General features: G+C 41.4%; 2 protein-coding genes across 2 annotated transcripts; both read left to right on the forward strand.

Moving 5' to 3' along the window:
* Positions 1-294: 294 nt before the first annotated feature.
* LOC103959567 lies at positions 295-8,910 on the forward strand. The gene is given in 13 exon segments (XM_048580274.1): positions 295-1,058; positions 1,393-1,980; positions 1,982-2,551; positions 2,701-3,849; positions 3,944-3,985; positions 4,238-4,314; positions 5,109-5,193; positions 5,297-5,380; positions 5,508-5,609; positions 5,692-5,790; positions 6,305-7,492; positions 7,599-8,476; positions 8,637-8,910. Coding segments are annotated over 11 exon segments (3,663 nt in total). The 5' UTR covers positions 295-302; the 3' UTR covers positions 6,416-7,492; positions 7,599-8,476; positions 8,637-8,910.
* Positions 6,462-7,861, forward strand: LOC125475439 (probable inactive heme oxygenase 2, chloroplastic). Its single transcript, XM_048580166.1, has 3 exons — positions 6,462-6,519; positions 7,082-7,492; positions 7,599-7,861. The coding sequence occupies exons 1-3, from the start codon at positions 6,462-6,464 to the stop codon at positions 7,859-7,861; spliced, it is 732 nt and encodes a 243-aa protein (XP_048436123.1).
* Positions 8,911-9,617: the final 707 nt, after the last annotated feature.

The following is a 9,617-nucleotide window of genomic DNA, read 5'->3' on the forward strand; positions in this document are numbered from 1 at the left end:
AAGGGCTTTAACTTGGGCTTTAATAAAATAAACAAAAATTTTGACCCAAAAAAAAAAAAAAAAAAAAAAAAAGAAGAGGAAAACCAAGCAAAGCCCAGGTCCATACCGTTACTTGAGGAAGAGGTTCGCATCTCCCCTAGGAAAATTCCTGTTTCTGTAGACCCTTCTTTTGCACTTAAAACACTTCTCCGTACTAATCGCCAAATTTCCTCCCGCCATGGAAAGCCTCCATCCCCAACACCTTCCCTCTTTTCCCCCAAACAGAAACTAATCATTTCCCACCACAATCCCCAATTCCCCAAATGTTGCTCCGCCTCTGTTACACAACCCGCCGCTACTGCCTCCACCTCTTCCCCCACCACCACCGTCATCACAATCCCGCCCGCTTATTTTCCTCTTCCGCTTCCAGAAACGCCGACGAGCCCCCCAACAATCTCAAGAATTCCGACCAAGTCCCGCATCCTCCGTCTGTTATCCACCGCCGCTTAAACCCTCTGTATTCTGTCCCTGGCGCTTCCGCTCTCCCTCGCACCGCCGCCATCGCGCTCTCCAGCGCTCTCGCCTCTGCCCTGATCGCCTTGTACGTCGTCGTTTCGACGGACTGCGACGACAAGTCGTCGAATCCTGTATATAACGGAGTACGACATGCCGTCCTCAAATCCACCGAGTCGTTCAGGAAGTTTCTCCACCACGCTAAACAGACCGGCGTCGCCGCCTCCGTTCTCTGGCACTCTCTCAGCTCCATTTTGTCCTCTGCCAACCACGAGGTCCGCTCCGGCTTCGAGCTCCGGGTCGCTGCGTTCCTTGCCGATATTGCCGCCGCCAATGCCAGCCGAAGGGCCGCCCTTGTTGGGGCTGGAGGTGGCGCCGTTGTCGATTGGCTGCTCGAGTCGGTGGCTGTCCCTAGGGATGGGTGTGGGACCCAGGCCGAGTCGGCTAGAGCTCTCGCCTTCTTGATCTCTGATCCTAATGTGTCCGCCGCCGTGCTCGGCAGGCCCGGCGCTGTTCCCAGTCTCTTTAGGTTCATTTTCTCCTGCCAGCCTCATCCGTCTAAGAAGGTAAGCTTTCTCCATTCTTCTCTTGAATTTCGTTGATTTTTTCGAATTAGGAAAAGTTTGGACCCTTAGCGTTTGCGGCATTGAGTTCGTTTTTCGTTATGAACACTGGCATTGTCTTTCTATTGAAAATTCTGTGCACTAGGATAGTAACCGAGATCAACGTGACAAAGACAATAACTTTCAATAGGGAAATGCTTTGAGGCAATTTCCAGTGAGCATGGGTAGGATCCTTTGTGCCCCATTTTAATTAACATCACTCGACCTTCATAACCGAGTTTGTTGATGAGTTTAGTTCTGTTTTTAGTATTAATCAATGGAATTTCTGTCAGAGCAGCGTGCAAGGCGTAGTTCACTTGATGTTTCTGAAAATTTGAAAGGAAGGAGCATGCTTGTAGCTGCCATTATGGATATCGTCACAGCCAACTGTGATAGTTTAGAAAAAGTGTCCTTGAAGCCATTCCTGTCGGCGAATGCTGAAACGCAGGATATAGCAGCTGTCATTCAAGTTATTGAAGAAGGTGGCATGCGTTTGGATGAGTCACATGAAAATGAAGATGACGAAGATGGTGACAGTGGAATCAAGGGGATTGGTATTAAAGTTCTCGGGGGTACATCAGTTTTAGGCCTATCAAGAAAAAATGGAGTTGTGAAGCTGGGAAGTGCTGATACTAGTGAGTTAGGATCTGGAAGGGTTAATCCTCATAATCTTGTCCTGCAAAATATGCATGCCAGTTCTCTAGCACAGAGTAATCTGTCTTCTGCTGTTGTGCCTGGCCTCTGGGATGATTTGAATTGTCAACATGTTGCTGTTCCTTTTGCTACATGGGCATTGGCAAACTGGGCGATGGCATCAGAAGTGAATAGGTCACGAATACAGGAACTGGATGCAGATGGGCAAGCTATTATGACTGCTTTAATGGCGCCCTGAGAGATCAGTCAAATGGCACGGAAGTTTGGTGGCTCGGTTGCTATTAGAGGATCAGAATCTAGCCCTGAACGATTCAGTTTCTGATTGGAGTTCCAGTCTTCTTTCTACTGTTTCTCAGGCAACTAAAAATGAAGACATTCCTTTGGCTCGGGTGGCTTTGTCAGCATTCTTGATTTCTGTTGAGAGGAGCCCTGAAGCGCGGAAGATAGTGATGGAAAAGGGTCTTCATCTGATAAGAGACATTGCGAAGCGAATGATGAAGCATAATGATGTGCAAGAAGCATTGTCAAGGGCATTGGAATTGCTTTGTTCTGGGGACTTGCATTTACCTCTTGAAGAAGGCCAAAGGTGGTCTGCTGTATTACTTCGTTGGGTGTTTGGAAAACCTTCTTCTGACACATTACGTTTGTCAGCGATAAAAATCCTTTCTTGCATTCTCGAAGACTATGGACCATACTCTGTACCCATTTCTCAGGGATGGTTAGCTATTCTACTTACTGAAATTCTCACTTTGAAAAAGGCATCAGTTAAAGGAACCCCTCAGGCTAGATCTGTGAATGTGAAGGTCAGCATTCTTATTTCCTGTTTGGAAATTCTTTTGTATCTTTAAGAATGTTGCTTCCAATTTTCTTTATGCTGAAACCACTTCAATTTCGTTTCTCTCATCTAGTTTTGTTTAGAATGTACATATTGACCTTAATTTTTCTTTTGCAGACTCAAATTGATCAGTCAAACATGCTTTTTGCTGCACAGACTTCTAATCAGTTATTGGCAGCTGTTGTTAATCTAGCAGGAAATCAGCTGGGAACAACCACTGATTCTATTGATACATTTCCACTGGCAGATCTTCTGTCCGCTGAACCTTTTTCTGGGCCATTTAAAACCCTAAAGAAAGATAGTTTGCCTAAGGTTAATGCGGCAGATTCTGCAGTGGCAACTCTGAAGGGAATCAAGGCACTGACTGAAGTTTGTGCTGACGATTCTTTATGTCAGGAGAAACTAACAGATTTTGGAGTCTTAAGTTTGCTGAGACGGTTTTTGTTACGTGATGATTATGAGAAATTTGCTGCCATAGAAGCGTATGATGCTTCTAAGACGCTTGAGGCACAAGAGCGAACCTCCTATGTTTCTAAAGAGTCATCTATTCCAGATAGTAATGGTCAATCTAGTGTCCAAGTTCCACCCACAGCTCATATCCGTAGGCATGCAGCGAGGCTCTTGACTATTCTTTCAATACATCCAAAAGTCCAGAGAGTCATAATAGCAGATAAAACTTGGTGTAAATGGCTTGAGGATTGTGCTAACGGTAAGATCTCAGGTTGTAGTGATCTTAAAATTCAAAGTTATGCTAGAAAAACACTTATAAATGTATTTTGCGGACGCCAAAGAGATTCTGCAAATGGTGATGTTCCCGATGCTGGTATTGCAAATGGAAACAAAAATTGCCCCCGTTATGATGACATGATATTCTTAATCAATCCTGAACTTCCCCATTGGAATTGCCCTGAAAAAAGTGACCAAGACACAAGTCCAAGGGATGCATCCTCTTCGGATCAAGTAAATTCTGTTGAGAGTGTGGATAAATCTGTGTCCAGAATTTCAGATGATGTTAACATATCCAGTTCTATGGATGCATCTCGTAGTAATGCAGCCACAAGGGAGCCTCTGCTGGATATTGTTTTTGTCCATGGCCTCCGTGGAGGCCCTTATAAGACTTGGCGCATATCCGAGGACAAGTCATCCACCAAGTCTGGCTTAGTAGAGAAGATTGACCAGGAAGCGGGAAAGCTAGGAACATTCTGGCCAGGTGAATGGCTTTCATCTGACTTTCCTCGAGCTCGTATGTTTACCCTTAAATACAAGGTTTGTTCTTGTGATTGTTGTATTAAATTTATTATTTTCTTGTAGGCTGGTCCCCTCATTGGCATCTAACTCTTTATCTGAATGTTATATGCAGACAAATCTAACACAGTGGTCCGGTGCTAGCCTGCCTCTTCAGGTCAGTGCTTTTTGGTTGACAGGAATTGGTTTCTATAGGGTGTTAAGAGCATTCTCTTCATTGCTAGTGATTCAGATTCTAATGACTTCAGGAGTTTATTGATTTGTAGAACATATGAATCTGTGCATGACTTAATTTTAGGCAATGATCTTTGGTTTCACCAACAAGTCATGTTTGAGCCTGTAGCTGATCTAGATGTTTTTTAGCTCCTTGCAGTTTCCAATTGTCTTCCTTTGTTTTTGGATTGTGCAGGAAGTTAGCTCGATGCTGTTAGAGAAGCTTGTTTCTGCAGGTATTGGGAATCGACCTGTTGTTTTCGTGACTCACAGGTCTGTACAGTGTTGCTTGTGTGTTCAAATCTATCCCACTGGTGTGCCATTTTCGGTTTAATCATACAGTAGCCATGACATATATTTTTTTGTCATCACACACACACACACACACATATAAAATGCACTCTCTTTATTTTTTAAATTTCAAATTCTAACTTTGACTGATTTAAGGATGTCTTTGAGGTCTTGTGTGTTGTCGGAGTTTTTTGTATCCCCGAAAAAACAAAACAGAAGTAAAAGAAGCAGGTGCTGCAGATGTTTTTCTTTTAAATGAACTTTCTGGTAAACACCAAATGTGGTACACAGTCTCACAACCAAAGGATATAGTCTTTTATTGTGCCTTCCTTTTCTCAACTTCAATTTAGTGCAGTAAATAATGCAACCAATCTTTCTCTTTATTTTGGTTCACAGCATCCTTTGTTTTTTGGGAGAACTAATAAAAAGTCCCTCACAAAACTCTTTTTATTGAAAAACACTTAGTCAACTTTTCTTATTATTAAGAACATGTATTGTATTATAAGGACGAAAAACAAAATTGAGTTGCCCTTCATGAGATCCTTAGTAATAAAGAAAGTGTCCTTAATAATACAAAAAGGTGTCCTTGATGATAAAGAAAGTTGTCTACGAGTTTTTTAATAAAAAAAGGTTTTGCTAGAGGCATTTGATTGATTTTCTATTTTTTGGGTAAACTAGTTCATAGCATCCTTTTATTACTAAGTTTTTATACAATATAATTTATAGATGATTCTATTTTTTAATGCAATAATCTACTAGCTTTCTCTTGTTTGCAGCATGGGAGGTCTGGTTGTCAAGCAGATACTGCATAAAGCAAGAGCAGATAATATCAATAACCTCGTGAAAAACACCATTGGAGTTGTACGCACCTTTCTATAATTGAACAATTCACTTACAATGCTGTTCTTCACCTGTTTATTATCATTTTCTATATGAGAACTCTAGTGTTTTATGCTCGCTTCAGGTTTTCTATAGCTGCCCACATTTTGGAAGCAAACTAGCTGACATGCCTTGGAGAATGGGATTTGTGTTTCGCCCAGCACCGACTGTTAGTATATGATGTTTACAACCTAAACGTTTTCTTCCCTATAGTATCAGATCGCTGGTTCTGAATGTTTGGACCAGCAAATCTTGCTGTATTGATGTTGATAGAATCACTTCTTGATGTTTCGTAGATAGGGGAGCTAAGAAGTGGATCTCCAAGATTAGTAGAGCTTAATGACTTTATCCGTCAGCTTCACAAGAAGGGGATGCTTCAAGTCCTCAGTTTCTGTGAGGTACCTCTAAAGTTTTGTGGTGGTGCTTGTGTCAATTTGCGATTTTGTGAACTTGTTAATTAGGTAATGACTCCTTTTGCAGACCAAGGTAACTCCAATTGTTGAAGGTTACGGCGGATGGGCCTTCCGAATGGAAATTGTACCAATTGAATCAGCATATCCTGGATTTGGCGATCTCGTTGTAAGTATGATTGCAAACAAATGTAGATCACTAAAAAATCGGTTAGGTCATCTGCTTGAAAAAATGATACTAAAAAACCCTAGACTATGGCCTAGTTTGGTACTGAGGTGATTCTAAAAAAAACTGGTATAAAAAAAAGCTGGGAGCTGTTTTTGTGTTTTGGTAAACATTCAGCTTCAGCTTTTTTTCACAGTTTTGGGTGAAAAAAAGCCAAAAACAAGAAGCTGCAAAACCCAGCTTTGAAAAACCGGCTTTTTGTCACATCTGTTTTACATAAAAGTTTACCAAACACTATAATACTGCTTTTTTTCTTTCCAAAGCACTTTTACAAAAAAGTTTACCAAACACTCTGCTGCTTTATTTCACAGTTGCTTATTCTCACATCACAACAAAAGTAGTTTTTTTTCAAAGCACAGCAATACCAAACCAGCCCTATAACTTGCTTCCAGTAATAAGTGTTCCATATTCTGCATGTCTGTTTATTTTCGGCATTAATTTTGTAACTTTGGAACAGGTACTAGACTCAACAGATCACATAAACTCGTGCAAACCACTCAGCCGCAGCGATCCCTCATATACAGAGATATTACAGTTTTTGCGGAAGCTGAAAGCAAGCCAGAAATGAACAGGCAGTTGCGTAAAGGATGCTGCCTCAGGAATTATGTTCACGAATGTTCCAAATCCAAGCGTGCCAGGAGTCACCGGTGGATTTTCATCCAAAGGGATCAGGTAACCCCGAGTCATTCCTGGGCGGAGGTGGAGGCAGAAGCGGAAGCAAAAGCATAATTTTGACACATCAGAGTTCGTCCATAGTTTTGACAGATCAGATTTCTGTACTCTCCACCACCCAGAGTTGGATAACCATTATTCTTTGTACTCTGTTAGCATTGTTGTATCATTAACATTTTTGAATTTTGTAGAAAAAAAGCATCTGTTGTATTGTGTATCATATGCATAATAGGTGTAACATTTCAGAGTCTGTCCATATATATTTGTGAAAGATTATGTAGCACTCCGCCGCATACGATTGACGTCTTCCTGACCCTCGCAACGCGGGGAGCAGAAAATTTTGCTGACTTGAAGGCGTCCTGTAATTATTTGAAAATAAATGTTGTGGATGTAAAATTATAAAAGTAGCAAATATTCGAGACAGTGTGACACGGTTTGCAACGTAACACCGTTAACGATGTCGTCGATGTTAATGGAGAAAGCCGTCTCGGCGCCAATGGCCCATTTCGTCTTTCCACGCCCTCACTCGTCGAATAAGCCCTCGACAATTTTAACGACAAAGGCCCGTCGTCGAGCTCTGCCGCTCCGTTGCTCCGACTCGAACACCGCCGCTTCCACGTCTCTGTCTCCGCCGATTGTTTAGACGGCGAACACCGGAACGGTGCCGCCGCTGGTGCGGAGGACGATGTGGTACCGGAAGCAGTACCCGGGAGAGAGCAAAGGCATCACCGAGGAGATAATAAATTGAGCACCAACGGTAACAATTCTTCTTCTGATGACGATGACGGTGACGGTCGGAATGACGATAATGCCCCTGCCGAGGACAATAGCTCGGAATCGGATGCCGACGGCGACGGGGGTGAAACGGAGACTTGGCGGCGGAGCTTGGAAGGGTTTATCAAGTTCTTGGTGGACAGCAGGCTCGTATTCGACACACTCGAGCGCATTGTCGATGAATCAAACGGCGTCGCTTGTGAGTTTGTGGCTGATTTCATTTCATCAATTCACCGTCTTTTAAAAAAAAAATCAATTGGGAATTTTAATTACAAATTAATTGGATATTTGTTTATTCAATTTAGATGCATATTTTAGGAAGACTGGATTGGAGAGATCGAAGAGTCTTTCGGGAGATCTCGAATGGTTTAAGCAGCAGGGCAATGTGATTCCGGAACCCAGCAATCCAGGAGTTTCTTATGCCAAGTATTTGGAGGGGCTTGCAGAACATTCTGCTCCATTGTTCCTCTGCCACTTCTACAAAATCTACTTTTCGCATATAGCTGGTGGGCAGGTCATTGCAAGACGGGTACTTTTCGAGTTTTCAGGATTCTTTAATCTTGCCTAAATGATTCAAAGTCTTGAAATTTATGTTAATTGTTCTGAATTCTGAGGCGGTGTTGCTGAAGTTGCGTAAATTCTAGAGTGCATCAACGAATGACATACATTGCTGAATTTCCCTCCGCCGCCCGGGGGGGGGGGGGGGGGGGGTGGGTGTGGGAATGTAACGGAATTTAGTGTGCGACTCTAAGACTAAGCCACTTAAAATACAATGCATTGATGTAGAGTAGAGGGTCTCCAAGTTATTGACTACTTGCAGCCCGTTTTGTAGAGGCATGAAAGTTTTGATCTTTGTGTGGAAAGATGAGGTTTTTTCTAGTGCTTTTTACAGGACGGGATCAACTGACTAGTAACTACTTTTGCATTCTGCAAACTTGGATTGGCGAATTTCAGGTATCTGAGAAGTTGCTGGAAGGAAGGGAGTTTGGGGTTTTTGTATTTATTTCTTAGTACTTAGAAGTTGGAAATTTTTGTTTTGTGACTACAGCATTGGACTGGACATGACAAAAACAAATGCTTTAAAGAAACAACAAAATCATTTCGGTATTTGGGGCAGATAGTTCGTTTGATCATCCTAGAGCCCAAGTAATCTGAATCAAACTGCTCGGGAGATCACTTACCGGTAAGGCTGTCTAAATTTATTTTCTCCCTTCGTTTTTTGAATTTCTCAGATATTAATAGCTCTGCTTTCAAACATTGGTTGCTAAATTCATCCTTGCATTTTCTGGTGCATTTGTGTCACAGCAGCGATCGGTAACAATGGTTTTCTGTTCTGTTATCAGGTAGCATTGGTCTAGGGTGGACTCATTTTTGTGTAGAAGGTGATTTTTCGAAGGGCTTAACACCAGTGCATCACTAATCTAGAGAGAAGACGAGGATGCCTTGTATACTTTTCTTCCGTAAGGCTTAGGATGATGTATAAGGGGATTGAGAAAGCACCCAACTGCAACTAGCTAGTTTTAAGGGAATAATATGTCAACAAATGCAAGAATATTGATACTGAATTATTACTGAGTTTACTCAGAGATGGCAATTTTAAACTTCCTTTGATTTGTATGGGTGGATGACTGGGATGACACTTCATGGATTTAAACTTAGTATCGATACATACATAAATAATTTGTGTTGTATTATGTGTGGAATAATAACGCCACATAAGAATTTAATGATTACACCAGAAAAAAAAAATCACTCCTCCAAATTATTCCAGTTGTATTACTGTATCTGTATCATCGTTTTATTTTATTTATTTAATTGTTTAGATAAATGCTCTAGTACGTGGGCTAATGTCTCAGTTGATATGGTGTTAGGCTTTAACATATGCGTCCGGCTTAAAATTTCCTCTTTCTCCCAAATTATTTTATTTGTTTTGAACTCTTCATTCCCCTTAATAATAGTAATATAGTAAATTAAAAAACACAAAAAGATAAAACCTTTATGGGATGACTCAGTGATTAGGGACGAATTTCAAGTCTTTATTTCACACATCACTTGTTGGATTTGATTTTCTGACACTCTTGGATCACACTATTGTCTAGTGGGTAAAGAGATGTTGAAATGTCTCTATGAATCTTCTCTACTCCCGAAAGGATTAACTATTATGGCGAAGTTACTAACTTGTCTACTTTAATAAATAAAAAAAGATATAAAATGCTCTACTATGACAGTGAGTTTAGGAACACGCGCTGCTTAAGACCAATTCAGATTCCCAGTCGGATCAAGTGGGAAAGTCAAACAAGGTAATGCAGAACATAAATTAGACT

The sequence above is a fragment of a genome, unplaced genomic scaffold (genome assembly GCF_019419815.1).
Source record: "Pyrus x bretschneideri cultivar Hongxiangsu unplaced genomic scaffold, Pyrus_bretschneideri_v1 Contig15, whole genome shotgun sequence".
In the NCBI taxonomy this organism is placed as follows: domain Eukaryota; kingdom Viridiplantae; phylum Streptophyta; class Magnoliopsida; order Rosales; family Rosaceae; genus Pyrus; species Pyrus x bretschneideri.